The sequence below is a fragment of the Panthera uncia genome, assembly GCF_023721935.1.
Source record: "Panthera uncia isolate 11264 chromosome A1 unlocalized genomic scaffold, Puncia_PCG_1.0 HiC_scaffold_16, whole genome shotgun sequence".
NCBI lineage: Eukaryota > Metazoa > Chordata > Mammalia > Carnivora > Felidae > Panthera > Panthera uncia.
In genome coordinates this window covers 11416865-11436201 of record NW_026057576.1, presented here as the reverse complement: position 1 = coordinate 11436201, position 19337 = coordinate 11416865, and the positions used below count along the sequence as shown (strand labels likewise).

The window sequence follows — 19337 nt, the reverse complement described above, 5'->3', positions numbered from 1 at the left end:
TAAGTGTAAAATGACCAAAAAAATGAATGAAAAGCTCATATTTAAATATCATATTTTCCATTATGGAAGTCCTTTTTAATTTCCTCAATGATGCTAAAAACTTCCAAAGTAACAGGATTCAAATACTATGTTACTCTAATATGAAATCTGTAAGACTAGAGAATGAATCCATTAGTATCGCTGTTAATAACTTCAAATTTTAACTGGCTGGAGTAATAAGAAATGTTTATTAATCTGTATCATATCTTTATAAAACTGTAAATGTCTGTATTTTTTATTCCTTTTAAGACCTCAGTATATTCAATCCTCATTATTTACACATTCCAAATCTGTGAATTCACCTACTCACTACAATTTATTTGTAACTCCAAAATCAATACTTAAAGTGAGTAAATCAATACAGTAGTGAGTAAATGAACAAGCAACAATCCGAATCATCTGACATACATCCCATCTGAATGAAGTTGAACAAAGCAAGGCCTGTTGTGTCAGCTCTTGTATTGCAAACAAGTGTCCTTTTGACAGTCTATTTAGTGCCACATTTTTTTCACATTTTTGTGCATTTGTTGGTGGTTTTGTTGTTTAAAAGAGCTCCCAAGCATAGTGCTGTTCAGTGTTCCTAAAAGCAAGAAGGTTGTGATATGCCATAGGGAGAATACATGTTAGCAAAGTTTTATTCAGGCAGGAGTTACAGCTCTGTTGGTCATGAGTTCAATGGTAGTGACACAACTATATATTAAATCATATGTCCTCAAATAGAAACACACATAAAACAAGGTTATGTACTGACAGACTGACAAAAATGTTGGGAACAGAGGCTTGGAGAAACCACCCCTGTATTTCCCTTAGAAGCAATGGATCAGTATTTGCTAATTTGGTGGTTGGGGTGACTCTGTAGAATAGAACTACTACAAATAACGAGAATCGAATGTATTATGTTAACAACCCAAAACTCAAACAAGTTTTAGAACTCTGAAATGTTTCTCATGCATACATTTTCCAAAAGGAGACAATTCAACATTTTTATCTCTATATCATGGAGGACTTTTTTCTTCCTAAAAAGTCAAAGACCATATAAAGTTCTATTCTATATGGCCACCTTCCTTACATTGATAGCTAATGCGCAGAGCTGGTACTGTTCTAATGTGATGATTTCATGATAACAAGGTTCTTGTGCCAGCTTTACAATAGCACTTCCAGCTGCAAGCCTCAGACGTGACATATCCGGTTTACTAAAAAATAAATAAGAAAGAATTATAAATTAGATTTCTAAATGTCTGCATAAGAACATTCCTACTTGCTACATCAAATTTTTAAAAATTTCCTGTGGCCAAAAAAAGGGCAGAAGGCAATTCAGTGACACTGAACACTTATGTTTACTTAAGTTTGGAACATGGTGTCTAATACTCCAAAGTTCTTTTCCTGAACACAGTCTATACTGAAGTCATTTAATTCTACATAATATAGCTTTAGCCAAGATTAAAGCTTAGAATATATCTGTATATTTAGCTAAAGTCTTCTGGTATGGATTTTTTTTGGTTATGTGTTTACTTATAGATTAGGCACAAAAATGTCCTAACTTGTGATTACAGTCAACTAAAACTAATGTGCTAAGTATAAAAGAAGAATGAAAGCAGGTGTAGCAGAAAACATCACAATTTTTAGAATTCAACTTTTCAAATATTACCAAGAAGCTCCTTTTAAATTTAAGAAAACTTCTGCTTAATGGGACACACCTCAAACATTAGCAAAATTTTTTTCTTTTCTTTTTTTTTTTTTTTTTTTTTTTTATGATTTGAGAGAGAGAGAGAAAGAGTATGCAAGCAGGGGAGTGGGGGAGAGGGGGAGAAAGAGAATCTGAGACAGGCTCCACACTCAGTCCAGAGTCCTGACGCAGGGCTCGATCCCATGACCCCTGGATCATGATCCGAACTGAAATCAAGAGTTAGATGTTCAACTGACTGAGCAATCCAGGCACCCCTAAAACATTAGTAAATTCTTAAATAGTAAATACATCTAAACAATTCTTCCTAATATAGTGATATATCAGATGAATTACACAGTAAATCCTGATTTACTGTGATTATTTTCACTTCAAGAAGCCACCGAGCCATCATTTTAATAGCCTTAATGTATTTAAAAGACAAACTGACTCCCCATGTACTTTCACAGTAAAAGATTATTATTTAATATTCATAAAACAAATATGTGTCTACCATATACACAGCGCTGAGAGTGACTTAAAAGACAAATTCTTGGTCTTCTACAATCTAATGACCTAATTGGCTTAAGACTCTCCTTTCTCTAAGGATTATGCAAAAATACTCACTGAATGCATGTCAACATTTATAAGGTTCTAAAGTTACATGTCCTAGAGGTGCTATTCAGTTAATCAACAGCAATATTCCAAGTAGCTATTATGAGGTAATTCACTCGACCACCACTAAAGGAAATTCTGTTTTTCTTCTGGAGTTTATTTAGTGCAAATAAAGACAAATAATTAAATTCAATATTTTACAACTAAGTTTTTGAAGACCAAATTTCTATATAAAGACTTGTTTTAAAAGTGAACCAATGTTACTCCTGAAATCATTGTTGCACTACATGCTAACTAATCTGGATGTAAATTAAAAAAAAAAAGTGAACCAATGCAATTCACATATATTTGCAGAATTAAAACACACATCTGATTTCATTAAAGAATAACATGAATAAAAACAGGTAAGATGAAATCTAAATATGCACATGAATAGTGACTATTATAATAGCTAGACAAGACATTATAATGTCTTATAATGATTATAATCATTATCTCTATTTTATTTATTTTTGAGAGCGTGCATGTACCCACACAAGTGGGGGAGGGGGAGAGGGGGAGAGAGAGGGGGGGAGAGAGAGAGAGAGAGAGAGAGAGAGAGAGAGAGAGAGAGAGAGGGGGGGGGGGGGGGGGGGGGGGGGGGGGGAGAGAGAGACACAGAATCCGAAGCAGGCTCCAGGCTCTGAACTGTCAGCGCAGAGCCTGACACGGGGCTTGAACCACGAACGGTGAGATCATGACCTGAGCTGAAGTCGGACACTCAACCGACTGAGCCACCCAGGTGTCCCTATCTCTATTTTATAAATGAAGAAACAGACACACAAGGTAGTTAAAGTCATTTGCTGAAGGTCACCTAGCTAGTGAGTGGTGGTGCCAGGATTTGAATCCAGGCTCCAGGGTCCAATTTTTGAATCACTATATTCAACTACATATTTCAAACAAAACAAAGTGTGTGTGTTTATATAATTTAATTTAAATCAAGTACATTTTTAAGTTTGCATATATTTAGATTTATAGCTCTGGAAACAGATTCAATAACTTGTCTTCTACCCAGTGTGTTCTTTTTCCTTTAGACTTTAATAAGAATGGAAAACATCAATTACTGATTGGTACACTAGCCATTTCACATTTAGATATTCAAAAAAGTAAACATTTATTGTTTAAAATATTTACAATGTATAGCAATACCCTGCCCCAGACATATGACTGCCATTTTGAAATAACCACTGTATAAAAGCATATTATAATAAAAATATATGCACATCTCCATGGGAATACTAATTATTTTCTTAAAAAGAAAATGACCTTTAAACATTTACACACGGGGGCGCCTGGGTGGCTCAGTCAGTTAAGTGTCCGACCTCGGCTCAGGTCATGATCTTGCGTTTCATGAATTCAAGCCCCGCATCGGGCTCTTCGCTGACAGCTCGGAGCCTGGAGCCTGCTTCGGATTCTGTGTCTCCCCCTCTCTCTGCCCCTCCCCTGCTTGTGCTCTCTGTCTCTCAAACAATGAATAAATGTTAAAAGACAAATTTTTTTTAAACATTTACACATGATATTGAAATACTGCACAAGAATTTTGAAATGATAATTACATACCTAATTTTCCCCTGTTCTGTCAAGTCTCCATCACTATGCAATATTGTAGTTAGCAATCTTAAGGTAGAAGTTCCTGATTTACTGTGATTATTTTTCATTCCAAGGAGCCATCGAACCATCATTTTAATAGCCTGAATCTATTTAAAAGACAAATTGACAAATACAACACTGCTACATTAAAAGAAAAAATTCTGTATCAACCTTCAAAAAAATGAAATGGTTTCAATGGATGCTTTTTAAGAAAAGGAAAGGAAAAAAGAATCATTCTTTTCTGCATATATCAAGATAACTGAATGCCTTAAAGATGTTTTACCCTCCCACCCATGCAACTGACAAATGAATGATAGAACTAAAGAGTAGTTCCTTTTGTTTAATGTTTCCCCATCATAAACTTTACTCCTTAGACCCCACGGTAAATCATGCTAACTTTCTTAGTCAGAAAAGTTAAGTTCCCAACTACAAATTATATTCCATCTTTTGTGCTACATTTTATAATTATGAAGTACTTAAGTACTTTAAAATATGTTACTGCCTTTAATGTTTCCAACAACCCTTTTTGAAGAGGTGCATATTACCTCGTTTTCACTTATTATCTTAGTTTTTTACAGATCTATGGTTCAGGAGCTAAGTGGGTCTAGAACAATGGTATATGGCAGAAACTTTTCAGATCCCTCTCCTAGGGCATTTGTTAAGCATGAACTTAAGTGCAGGTCACCTGCCTTCTAGTCCAGTGCTGCCTGACTACACAAAACTGCTGCTTGAGACCAATGCTGAGAAAACAGGTTTATACTGGAACTAAGAGCACCAAGCATCATTCCACCAGCTGCAGAAACAGCATCAAAATCTGAAGCTGGAATAACGTGAGAAAATAGTTCCTAATATAAAATATAAACTAGTACACACATACACACACAACACGAACAGATTTATATGAAACTACAACTAGAAAAACAGTATCTAATATATTTTTTCCTGGCAGTGGAATGAGATGTGGTCTACATTACAGACTGTAGATCCTTTTAATAAATACTCTCTACACTAGTGATGAATAATCTTTTATGTATTACTCCTACTTCAAGGAACAATGGGTTGAATTGTTTTTTAAATCAAAATAAAAAGTTTTATCAAATCTCATAGAAAAGGTGAATAGTCTTCTCCTGGATGACCATCTTTACTGAATAGGAGAATGTACATGAGAAAACCAGCATGGTCTTTTCTAAGCAGCAACATGGAGACAGTTTTAAACACTTTTTTTTTTCTTTTCACATTAGATTATGTGCAGTTGCCCACGAGGCCTCAGGTTTTCATTACTGCTCTTTACTCTCAAAGCAGATGGAGGGCGCCTGGGTGGCTCAGTCGGTTGAGCGTCCAGCTTCGGCTCGGGTCATGATCTCACAGCTCATGAGTTTGAGCCCCGCCTTGAGCTCTGCGCTGACAGCTCAGAGCCTGGACCCTGCTTCGGATTCTGTGTCTCCCTCTCTCTCTGCCCCTAACCCAGTCATATTCTGTCTCTGTCTCTCTCAAAAATAAATAAACATAAAAAAAAAATTATTTTATAAAAGCAGATGGGATGTCATATAATAAATATAAACACTTGGATGATTTTAATAGCCATACCTTTATAACAGGAATTTTAATACCTATAATGATAATACAATCTAGTGAATGTATTAAAATAAAAAGGTCTATGTATATCACTCACTTTGACCATTGTCTCAGGAGAAACTTCTTCATCTGGAACCCAAAGCTTAGTTGTCTTTTTTCCTGGGAGCTAAACAAAAATGAAGGACATTAAAACATAAATAAGAATTTTCATGTTTAATTAATACTTAGTGAATGAATGAAGTCTTTATCTTCTGCAGTGATAGTCATTATAGATGACTAACCTACCTCATCTATTTCTCAAAAAGGTTGACTTATCCTCACTAGCACCCACATATAGCACTTACACATCCATCAGCAGTTGATGCTTTATAAGTGTGAGGAAGGACCAACTTTAACCACTTAAACATATGCTTCCTTACTTAGCCCTTTGAGACTAATGATTCAACTATTTAAGGCAGTTGGCACAGACTAGGATCAAACTCAACAGAGCCAAAAAGCAGTTCTTAAACAAGGGGTAAGATATATACAAAAAATTTTGAGAAGAAAAATTAGGAAGGCTTGCAGTTGACTCTAAGTAAGAAAAAAACATGCATTAATATCTTCCTACCTAAATCCCACCAAAATGGCAATAGATACACAGCAGGGCTGGGAACCAAAAAGGGCCAAGGAGAAGGCCAGAACCTTAGAAAATTAAAAAACAAAAAATATACACTAAAAAAATGAACAGAGCTAGAAGGTTTCCGTCTCCATAAAAGCACAGAAGGAAATATCCTCCAAAAAAGTTTGGGTGTTTTTTTGTTTTGTTTTTGTTTTTTTAAGCACAATCACAGAACAATCCTGAGATGACAAAGCACAGGCGTTGCAATACGTGTGAATTTACAGTGGCAGCCAGGGAACTAAGGTAAGATGACAAGAGAGCTGAACCCAATCTTGGAATACTAGAGATCCAGTATGCTGCCAGATGACAGGAGTGATTTCCAGAGGCAGACTCAGAAACAGAACTCAAATGGCAGCTCAGGTAACTCTTGGGCAACAGGACAGGTGGTCCCAACATCCAGAAGGCAAACCTGTCAAACACATGCAGCTTTCGGCTCACTTCAGTTGAGAAATGCCTTCAAAGTATAAAGTGGAAATAATGAAAAAGCAATCACATTAGAAATGTTCTGATGAAATTTCTGAACTAAGAATATCAAAAAGATCCCAAAGATTCCATGGGGAAACCTTCCAAAAAACAAGTGAGAATCAGATCAAGTTGAGATTTCTCAGCTGCCGAGACTAGATGCCAAAAAACAATTTTCTGAATTTTCTGCAGCCAAGTGCCCTGAAACATAGGATACCAGTACTCAAGAATAAGGGAAAATATATTTTCAGCAAGCTAAGACACAGAGAAAGTTTCCAAGTTATACACCATTTTGAAAGAATTATTCAAATATATATTCTACTAAAATATTTAATTCATAAGAAAAAGTCAATCAGTATATATTACAAAATAGAAAAAGTTATAAATAAAACCAACAGACTCTCAGATGGTTCAAAATAATATAAATCCAAAACAGATGCAATAAAATCAATGACAGAGTAAATGTACAACTACCAAGATGAAAAAATGTATCAGTCAAGATCAAAGGCATGAAATGGGAAATGGATTTGATTGGGACACTGGTGTAAATAGGATACTGATGTGCTTTTTAAATCTTATAACACAGCAAGATATAAAATTCATGAACATCTGTACAACTAGAATATCAAAATAAATCAAAACAAAAATGATTTAAAAAAAAGAGTAAAAGATAGAAAATGTCATCACCACAGAAGACTTGACTATATCACTTTCAAAACCTGATATATGAAGTGGAGATGAAAAATGGTAAGCAGAGGAAACACATATAGAAATATAAGGAAATTAGTAGAGCGATAAAATATTTAAGGATTAGAAATTTTCTCACTTCTAATAATCAAGACTGGCATTCTTCAGAAAAAATTAAAAATAAGGAGAAAAGAGTTTATTTAGCAAGAAAAATGAACAAAAGACTCAACCTATAAAATAATTCTCCAAATCAACCACGAATATAATACATAACTTAAAAAATCAAAGTACCTAACAAAGTTTTACAAGAAAATTTTTAAAATTTTATTTACAAAGAAAATTACAAAACTTTAAGGAAAGACACCCTGTAGATGAGCCAACAAAGCATCCGTAAAGAACAGAGGGTATAAACAATATAAGTGGTACAACGCAGAGGACCGGAAGAAGGAAAGAATACTCAATAATTTATGATGGGAAATTTGGTTGCCCTAATGGAAGAAAAAAGAAATGAAATCCTTAAAGTCACAGCATACAAACAAATGAATTAATTCCAGATGGATTAAATTTTTTTAATGTGAAAAGAAAACCTTAAAACTTTTAGAACATATGGGAGACTATTTTTGTAACACTAGAGTAGGGAAGGCTTTCTTAAAGATGTAAAAAGCACTAACTACAAAAGAAAGGAATAAATTTAGCTACATTAAAATTGATAATTTTTGTTCAAAAGACACCACACAAAGGGAGTAAAGACACACCATAAATGAGATTTTATGCATTTATTATCAAGATATTGCAACATATACCCAGAAAAGCATTAATGTGTGTTAAGATTACTTATAAAAGACAAAAAGCTCAGAAAAAAAGGCAAAAGACCTCAAAAGGAATTTCAGAAAGAGGCAACGTAAATAGTAACTAGACATAAAAACTTAATCAACAACCAGGGAAATGCAAATTAAAACCAGAATGAGTCTTAATGTATTTTCTAACTAATAAATGGGCAAAAGTGAAAAGATCTGACAATCCTGGGTATATATACTGCTAATAAAAAATAAGTTTTAACACTGATTTTGAAAAATAATTTGGGAATGAAAGTTAAATGTGTGTATACACTGTGATTCATCAATTTCACTTGTTTAACGATAACCTAGAGAAATTCTTGCTCATATGCAACAGGTGGCCTCTATAAGAACATTCATAGGGGCACTGTTTCAGAGAGGAAAGAAATGGAAATATTCCAAATGTCCACTAAGAGAATACATGTAAGTGATTTCACACACTGATATTATAATGCAGAGTAATGAATGAAGTACAGCCAGATATAATAACAAGGATTATATGAAGAAACAAATGTGTAATGACAAAAGCAAATCAGCCAAGAATATATATGGTATAACTCAAACATACGGATTGAGCCCCACGTTGGGCTCCATGCTGACAGTGTAGAGCCTGCTTGGGATTCTCTCTTTCCCTCTCTCTCTGCCTCTCCCAGGCTTGTGCATTGGCTCTCTCTCTCAAAATAAACTAACATTAAAAAAAAAAAAAAAAGGAATAAGCAAAACTAAACAAGTATTTTAGAGATATACATGTGGTAAAGTGTTTTGTTTTAGTTGGGGAATAATAGATCCCAATTCAACACAGTGGTTACCTGGGACAGAGAAGACACAGAAGGAAAGGTCTGGAGAGTAATAAACCAGGAGCTAACAATACATAAGTGTTCACTGTATTATTATAAAACAAGTTACAGAAATGTTAAATATATACAGATCAAAAATAACATTAAAATAAGACAAATGAATGGGTTAAAAAAGGTGAAAGTTCTGTTTCTGACAAAAGCTGATTAGACTTTTTGAACCTATCTTCCTTGGAACAAACAGAAAGGTTAGATAACAGATCTTTTTTTAAAAAAAAATCAGTTTTAAGGTGATAAAAGAGCTACCAAAGCAGTGAAAATTTGAGGATAAAGTTTCAAAAGAAGAGAGAAATCAAGAGATTTGAGTCTGGCCCTAGGATTGCTTTTCTCATAAAAACTGATAACTGATTCTAAAAGGGAAAGAAACTGACAATTAAGCAATGTTTTCATCACTGTCACAGAGGTGGAAAGGAAAAAAACTGGAATTCTGGGCCCAATAAAGAACAGAGTCCCTATAAAACATGCTGGACATCTAGGTGGATCCCTAACAAATACACCCTACACCTAAAGGTGATTAGAAAAAGAATCAGCCTGTCAGAAACTGAAGTCTAGCTTCCAAACAGTGCATCCTTGACTGGACCAACGTGATCTGACAACAGCTCAACTACCTATCAGAAGGAAAAATAAATCCTCTTCAGAAGAATTACAAAATTATTCAGAGCCTCAAATTATCTGTAACATTTTTCACACACAAAATCTACCACTCAATCAAAAATAACGTGTACAGGGCACCTGGGTGGCTCAGTAGGTTGAGTGTCCAACTTTGGCTCAGGTCACGATCTCACAGTTTGGGAGTTTGAGCCTCACATCAGGCTCTCTGCTTTGGATCCTCTGTCCCCCTCTCTCTATGCCCCTCCCCACCTCTCAAAATACATATTTTAAAAAAATGTGTATAGGACAAGTTTTTACCAAAAAGAGAAAAAAAAAAAAAACAAACAGGTAAGACAAAAAGAGCCACAGGTGATGTAGAAATTAAGGCTGATGTCAACATTAACATAATTAAAGAAGTTCAATAATTAAATGACAAGATAGAGAATTCTGACAGGGAACTAAAAGCTATACTAAAAACTACAGGGGGGCACCTGGGTGGCTCAGTGGGTTAAGTGGCTGACTTCCGCTTAGGTCATGATCTCATGTCTCATGAGTTCGAGCCCTATGTTGGGCTCTGTGCTGACAGCTCAGAGTCTGGAGCCTGTTTCAGATTTGGTGTCTCTGTCTCTCTCTGACCCTGCCCCGCTTGTACTCTGTTTCCCAAAAATAAACATCTAAAAAAAAAACTTAAAAAAATTTTTTTAAAGCTACAAATAAATTATAAAATTGAAATATAAAATAAATGCAATTAAGAATTCAGTGCATGGGCTTAACACAGATTAAACAAATCTGAAGAGCAGGTCAGAAGAGAACAAAACTGAAGCATCAACAGGGAGAAAAGTATATGAAGGTGTCAAAAAAACTATATCACAGTAAAATAAATTGTATGTTTACAGTGCATGATTAGAACTACAGTAAGAGAGGAAAGAGAATATGAAACAATTTTTTTAGAATTTATGCAAGACATCAAAGCCAAACATTCAAGAAGACCTACAAGCTCCAAATAAGATAAATATAAAGAAAAGCACATCCAGACACACCGTAGTGAAACTGGAAACCAATGCAAAATAGAAAAAATTAAAAGCATTCAAAGCAAAAAGAAAATCTTCAAAGGAACAAGGCCATCAGCTGATTTCAAGAGAAAAGGTAAGAAAATGGAAGATGATGGTAAGGGGAGAAAACATACCTGTGTAGAATTCTAAACTTGGAGGAAATATCCTTTAAAAAAATCAAGGCAAAGAAAAGACATTTTCAGACAAATAAAACCCAAGAGACTGAATTCACAATAATCCACACTAAAAGAAATACTACTTTAATTCTTTAAGTAGGAAGAAAATCATCACATAAAAAGGAATGAAAAACAAGAAAACAGGAAAAATATGTTGTAAATCTAAATAAATATTAACTGTATAAAATCACAACAGTAATGGTCCTATGTGTACAAGAGCACAAAAAGCATCAGGCAATGAAGGGAATTAAAGTATGCTAAAGTTCTTAAGAATACTGAACCTATTGTCCTGAAAGTTTAAAACAGACTCATTAATACTGGCCTTCAGTGAGTCAAGGAAGAATGTTGTAATCTCTAGGGCAACTACTAAAAGAAGAGGAAAATGTAAAAAACAAGTCAGTAAAGGGGAAAACAGAATAAAAATATTTGATCAAAAACAAGGAAAGAAAGAAGAGTAAAATGAATACGGAAATGACAGAACAAACTTAAGATAAAAATTAGATGGCAAATTAACCCAAATCACTATTTACATTACATATAAACAGACTACTCTAAATAAAAGACGAACTTGAAAGAATATATGCCAGGACGAGATTCACTGTAGTGTCCTAGTTATGTCATTTAGATGAAGTTTTCAAGTCCTCTACTGATTACCAATAGTCCATCTTCCTCTCTAAGACTGAGAAGAAGATAAAAATGTCAACTATCACCACTTCTATTGTTTTGAAGGTCCTGGCCAAGGCATGAGGAAGAAAAATAAAGAGCATTAAGAATGGAAAAGAAAAAATTAAAGCTGTCTCGATGAACAAATGACATGACTGTGAAAAGAGAAAACCCCACAAATGCAAAAACTAACTGGTAGAATTACAAACTGCCTTTAACAAGACCCTAGGATAAAAGTCAATATAAAAGAGAAGAAACCTTACATCCATATCCCAACAATATACAGTTAGCAGGTAAATATTAAAAAGCATATTATCTACAATAGCATCAAATAACATAAAATGCCTAGGAACAAAGTTAAGAAAGATAAGACATCCACACAAAAATTTAAGAAACCTTATCCAGGGAAATTGAAGACTAAGACATATACCATCTTCGTGAAATAGAAAGCTCAGATTATAAATCCATGTTCACTGAATGAAAAGTGGTATTAAAATGATGATGAATAAAATTTATAACTCAACATAATACCTATCAAAATTCCAGCCAGTTAGGGTGAAGTATAGGGAGAACTGACAAGCTGATTCTAAAATTTAGATAGAAATGCAAAAGGCTAACAACAGCCAAAACAATCTTGAAAAAGCTACTGATGACAATAAGGAAGCAGCAGTAGTAGCAGCAGCAACAGCAGCAGTTGTCATTAAAGACATTTGGAGGACTTATGTTACTAGATATCAAAACTCGTCAAAGCAATCTTGAGAAAGAACAACAAAACTGGAAGCACCATGCTCCTTGATTTCAAGCTATACTAAGCTATAGTAATCAAAACAGCATGGTACTGGCATGAAAACAGACAAAGAGATCAACAGAAGAGAGAGCCCAGATGTAAACCTGTGTGTGTGTGTGTGTGTGTGTGTGTGTGCGCGCACACACACACACACACACACACACACACAATCTATGACACAGGACACAAGAATATACAACGGGAAAAGGACAGTCTCTTCAATAAAGAGTGTTGGGAAAACTGGACAGCTACATGCTATCTTATGCCACATATAAAAACAAATTCAAAAGGGAAAAAGTTTAAATAAAAGACCTGAAATCATAAAACTCCTAGAAAACACAGGCAGTAAGCTCTTTGACATTTGTCTCAGCAGTAACTTTTTGCAAGAGTCTCCCCAGGCAAGGGGAACAAACACTAAAATAAACAAACGGGACTATACCAAACTAAGTATCTTTTGCACAGCAAAAGAAATTGCCAACAAAAAGAAAAGGCAACCTACTGAATGGGAGAAGATACTTGCAAATCATACATCAGATAAGGGGCTAATATCCAAAATATATAAAGAATTTACACAACTTAGTATCAAAAACACAACCCAATTAAATAATGGGCAGAGGACTTGAATAGATAATATCTCCAAAGAAAACATACAGAGGGCACATGAGAAGATGCTCAGTGTCCCTAATCATCAACGAAATGCAAATCAAAACCAGAATGAGATATAATCTCGCACTTATCAGACTGGCTAATATCAAAGATACATGGAATAGACTGATAGCTGACAAAGGAAGGGGTAGGTGGGCAAAATGGCTGAATGGGGTCAAAGGCACAAACTTACAGTTATAAAATAAATAAGTCATGGAACGTGATGTACAGCCTGGTAACTACAGTTAGTAATGCCATATAGTGTATATTTGATAAGCTGCCAAGATCTTAAAAGTTCCCACAGGGCGGGAAAAATGTAACTGTGTGGGATGGATATTAACTAGGCTTTTTGTGGTGATCATTTCAAAGTATATAAAATACTGAATCATTACACTGCACACATCTAAATAATATGTTACATATCAATTATATCTCAATTAAAAAATTAAAGGACAACTTAAAAGACAACCTACAGAATGGGAGAAAATATTTGCAAACCATGGATCTGACAAGAGAATTGTGTCTAGAAAGTATAAAGAACTTTCACTACTCAACAAAGAGCCCTAAAAAAATGGGCAAAAGACACATACAGTCTTTGCTCCAAAAGATACACAAATGGCTAATAAGTACGTCAAAAGATGCTCAATATCATTAGAGAAATGCAAATCAAAACCACAGTGAGATGCCACTTCACACCCGTTAGGATGGCTATAATCAAATTAACAGAAAACAGGAAGTTGGCGAGGATGTGGAGAAAACTGGAAGTTTCATACACTGCTGGCGGGAAGGTAAATTGGTGTAGCCTCTGTGGAAAATAGTTTGTCAGTTTCTCAAAAAGCTAAACACTGGGGCACCTAGGTGGCTCAGGCAATTGAGAGCCCAACTCTTTATTTCAGCTCAGGTCATGATCTCAGGGTTATAGGATTGAGCCTGGTGTCAGGCTCTGCACTGAGCATGGGCCTGCCAAAGATTCTCATTTTCTCTTTCTCTTTCTCTCTTCCCCCTTTGCCTCTCTCCCCATCTTGAGCACTCTCTAAAATAAATAAAAAAGTTAAACACAGAATCACCATATAATCTAGCAAAGGCATATACCTAGGAATATACCCAAAGAACTAAACACAGGTACTCAAACAAATACCCAGCCATAAAATTCATAGCAGCACTTTTCACAATATTCAAAAGGTGGGAATAACCCAAATGTCCATCACTGAATAAATGGATAAACAAATTGTGATAAATACATACAGCAGAATATTATTCAGCCATAAAATGGAATGAAGTACTGATGTATGCTACAACATGAACCTCAAAAAGATTATGCTAAGTGACAGAAGAAAAACACAAGAAGTCACATATTGCAGGATTCCATTTATAGGAAATATTCACAACAGTTAAATCCATTAAGACAGACCGGAGACTGGTGGTTGCCCAGGGCTGGGGAAATGTGGTGTGACTGCTTAATGAAAATGATCTGGAACTAGACAGAAGTGGTGGTCACACAAAATTGTCAATGTACTAAATAAAATGTGACTGAATTGAATACTTTAAAACAGCTAATTTTACATTATGTGAATTTCATCTCAATTTTTTTTTTAAATGCAGCAAGGAAGACAGTCTTTTCAATAAATGTGAGTTGAGTCAGATGGAAATAAAGAAAATGAATCTTGATAGTAATCATATACCATATATAAAAATCAATCCCAAGTAGACTTCAGAGTGTAATGTGTAAGTTAAATAAATAAAGCTTCTAGAGCAACACTGTCTAACAGAACTTTGAGATGGCAGAAATGTTCTGGGCTGTTCAACACTAGCAGTATGTGGCTAGTGAGCACTTGAAATGTGTGACTAGATTTACAATTATATTTAGTTTAAACTTAAACTTATATAGCTACATGTGGCTAGAAGCTTGTATATTACCATTGTTCTAGAAGATAATACAGGGAATATGTTCACAACCTTGGAGTAGACAAAAAAGACAAGGTAAGTACTAAAAAGAAAATAATAAAATGAGTTCTGTTAAAATTAAGAACTTCTGCTCATCAAAAAACACCATTAAGAGAGTGAAAGGCATGTTACAAAGTGGGAAAAGAGATTTGCTAACCATATTGCCAACAAGATACATGAGGAAATCTTACAAATGAATATAAGAGACTGACAATTTAATAGAAAAATGTGGAAGATGCTTGAGCAGACACTTCACGAAAGAGGAGAACCAAAATGTCAATACAAATATGAAAATGTGCCTAAGGGCATATCATTCATTACACTTCAAAAAATGGCTAAAATGTTGAAGACTGCCATATCTAGTAGAGTCAAGGAAATGGTACAACTAGAACCCTCATTAAGCATATATAAGAATATTAGTTGGTATAAATAATCATTTTGAAAAACAATTTGGCAAAAAAAGAAAGAAAAATAATTTGGCAAATTTTACTAAAACAACTTATACATACTTATACTCTAAGATACAGCAACTAAAAAAGAAATTCATACATAAGTGCACAAAATGATATGTAAAAGAGTATTTGTAATAGCGGTATGCATTTAACACCAGAAGTAACTTAGATGTTTATCAACAGAGCAGATACATGGCATACACAAACAATGGAATACTATACAGCAACAAACATGAACAAACCATTGCTATATACACCAGGATGGATTCATCTAACAAATGTAATAGAGTTAAGAAAAAGTCAGGCATAAAAAATTTACTCTACATAATTCCATTTATAAACGTTCAAAAACAGGTAAAACTAATCTTTGGTGTTAGAAGTCAAGATTATGGTTATCTTCAGGGAGAAGGGAAGGTTAACAACAAGAAAAAGACACAGGGGCTTTGGGAGTCTGGTAAATTTCTACTTCTTTGCCTGGATTGTCAGCGGGTCAAAAATGCTAACTTTGTGAAACCTTAATGAACCACACCCTTAAAAAGTATGCACTTTTATCTCAACAAAATTTCTGCATTAAAGAAAACAAAACAAAGTAAGGATATCAAACTTGAAACACATGATTAGCATACAGAACCGAAAGAACATACGAAATACTGTACTTAGGGAGAAGAAAAGTGAGAGACATAGCTGAAGAACACAGCCAGGGACAATGGTAATTAACACAGGCCTTTGGTCTCCAAATTACAGGGCTCTGGTCAACTAAAGTTAAATAGCCACAAATCATTAGAGATCTAATACATACAATTATCTTGACTATTATCTCCCAAAACTATTTTTCCATAGTAAATCAGTTTAAGAGTATTAATAGTATATTAAAGTATATTAATAGAAGATAATGATGAATATGAAACATGTAAGTAATATAGCTACACACTGCAAGATTTATAACTATATTTTAAGAGGAGAAACTTTATCTTATAGTTCTTTTAATTCTCCAAAGAACCTAGTACAGTGCTGAGCACACAGCAGCCACAAAACTGGTTACATAAGGGTCTGCACATGCATGTTTATATGTGTGTGTATACATAAATATGTACACACATGCATAAAACTCCACATGACTATAAGGAGTCAATTCTCCCAGACTCAAACATGCCCTACCCCAAATACTCACAAACTGAAGACAGACAAAATCACTTATTTCTTTCCTAATGTTTTCTCCTAGTGCTCTTAATTCTCTACTGTATGGAGGGAAAGAAACAACTATTGTCATGACAACCATAATGTGACCTAGCTTGTCAGTCTTCACATTTTCAAAAAATAGATATCATTATAAAAATTAATCCACTATAAAGCTGAAAGAAAATCAAATGAGATTTTGTATTTATCAAGGAATGTATTGCAGATTGCATGCATATGCTCAACTAAAGACATGTTTCAATGCCTCTAGTTCTACTGGAGATAACAGCATGTTAAAAAGATAGGAAAACCTCAAAGAAAGCAGCCAAATGGAAGTGTTATTTACAACATTTCACTTTTAGAAGATAACAATGTGAGGAACACAGGTCTAAAAAATATAAATTACCCGATCATTCATGAGAAGATCTTTCACAATGAAAGTAGCTACTAAAGACTTCAAAGGAGCAGCAAACTGATCAGGTGCAAGGAGAGCAATATGCCCAATGGTAACCAATGGTGTTATGAGATGTTCCAGGTTGCTTGGATCTAGGCTCTTATGCAGAGGCTGAAAATGAGAAAAGGAAAACATATTCAACTCTATAAATATGTAAATAAACTATTCACATATTTCATGCTCAAATCAAAAAAAAACCTAGAGAAGCTTCAATACATATACATGATGTAAGTAGTAGCTCAAGCTTATATTTACACTATAGGCCATTTATATCTAAAAGGCATCACATTTAATTATTTTCAGTTTTGCCCAAGTCATATTTTAGAAATAGGTAAAAAAAATTTCAGCATGGGAGAATCATATTATGTATTGTATATTTTATGATCACATAGATGAATATGTTAGAGACCGGCAGTGTTCACCAATATCCACTTCTGTTCTACTTCCTGCACGGCTACACAGGCAGCTTCTTCTGCAGTTAGATGAGAATATGTGAAAAAGCACTGGTTATTAACAGATTGGGGGTAAAAGTGAGGTATGCAATCGCCGCACTGAAGTATGAGAAATGTATCTTCTCCATATTCTCTCTTTACTCACTGACAGGCTTACTACCAAGGTTCCAGCGGGACTAAAAAGAGAAGCCATTTGTCAAAAAAAGTCTGTGTGTCTAAACTGTTGATTAGAATGCAATCCAAACACCCAACTGGACATTTTTTCAGGAGCAAGAAATAAACTTTATTATGTAGAGTCACATGCATTTTTGTGCATTTTTATACCATCAACTATTAAGTGCCACAACTAAGAGAATTGTTTCTATTATTCTGATAGAAAACTCAAACATTAATACATATTTTGCCATGACAAAAGAATGAGACTCCTCGTATACCCATGTAGGATAATACCTAAAATGTTTTGTTACAATTTTAAAATAGGGAAATCCCAAGAGTGACTATAGTAGACTATCACTAGCATAAGCAGAGAGGGAAAGGGACAAAAATCTATGTGTGTGATTTTGTGTGTGTTGTGTGTGTGTGTGTGTGTATTATGTGTATTATGAATAAATACTCTTGAGAAAAGTGTATTAGAAACTGGTAACACTGGTTGCCTCTGGGAATGAGAAGTGGGTAGCTGGGGATACGGGGCTGAGATGGAGGAGAAAACTTATTATTTTACTACTTACTATTTGGATTTGTTTTGTATATTTTGATTTGTAAACAAGTAAACAGATTATTAAAATTTTCAGTGACACTTTTAATAAAGAGTTGATGCTGTCCTCCCATGCTGAACACCAAGAATTCTAGGCTTGAAAAACAATATTAAACTGTTCTTCCCCTAAAATATTGGGTCAATATAAGGTTTCATTTGGCCAAAAGTATATTTAAATGAGTTTACTTCTCGCTATTCTTGATGACTTCCCTCAATACTTCCATTGTACACCAAAATGCCAGATTCTTTGTATTATAAATGAAAATCTGATCATGCGGGTTTTTCAATAATGAGTGTGACAATTTTACAAAATAAGGTAATAAAATCATTTCTAAGAAAGCAAAATTAATAGACCCTGGATTAACAGTAATCTCATAAAGGCCAGATACCTCTATGAAACCTTTTCTCAGAAGGTAGCCAACCTATACATTATAGCAGAAGGATTACAGGTTAGGTTATGGTAAAGATAAAATAAAATATCAGAGAAAAAAATAAATAAAATACCAGATATATATAATATCAAAATGAAAATAAAAGTACATAACAAATTCAAGTTATTACTAATGTTATCTTGCTCCTTATCACCATTGAAAGGAATAGAAAGGAGACTAATCAAGAAAAACAAAAGCTTTCTAAATCAACATGAATTCATTAAAGTCATTCTCATATATAAAAACAGACTACAAAAAATGCCTCCACCCCAAAAGGCATAAAATTAAAAATAAATTATTTGCTATATACAGCAAAGACAATGTTTGATAAAGACAACTACTTTTCTTCCTTGTTCAGGTCTTTAGCATTATACATGAAGATTTGAAAAGGTTACCATAAATGTTTCAAAACAGGGATAACAGGTCAAAGTTTTTATGGTGAAGTAGCTTCAGCATACTTTCCAAACTGCTTTGATTTCATTCAAGGTTCCTGCACTATGTAAAAATGCTAAATATATAGTAAGAATACTAAAGATAGCCCCAGATTATAGATTAAAATGCAATGCTTAGAAAGGGAAATAGTAATTTCTATTTAATAAAATAGAAAAAATAATATGAAATATGTATTTAAAAAACAATTTAATCTGTATAAAATTAGGTCAGTGATTATCTAAGTATAAATCTATTTGTACTTTATATTACCAATTAGAATTGACAAAACTCCACAAACTTCAGCAGTATC

At 34.1% G+C, this 19337-nt stretch overlaps 1 protein-coding gene across 1 annotated transcript in view; it reads right to left on the bottom strand.

Annotated features, from left to right (window-relative positions):
- The window catches only part of PDS5B (PDS5 cohesin associated factor B), a 191722-nt gene that overhangs the window by 30627 nt on the left and 141758 nt on the right, over positions 1-19337 (bottom strand). The window contains 4 exon segments of the mRNA XM_049646779.1: positions 1109-1232; positions 3917-4053; positions 5619-5687; positions 16911-17069. Coding sequence (XP_049502736.1) covers positions 1109-1232; positions 3917-4053; positions 5619-5687; positions 16911-17069 — 489 coding nt within the window.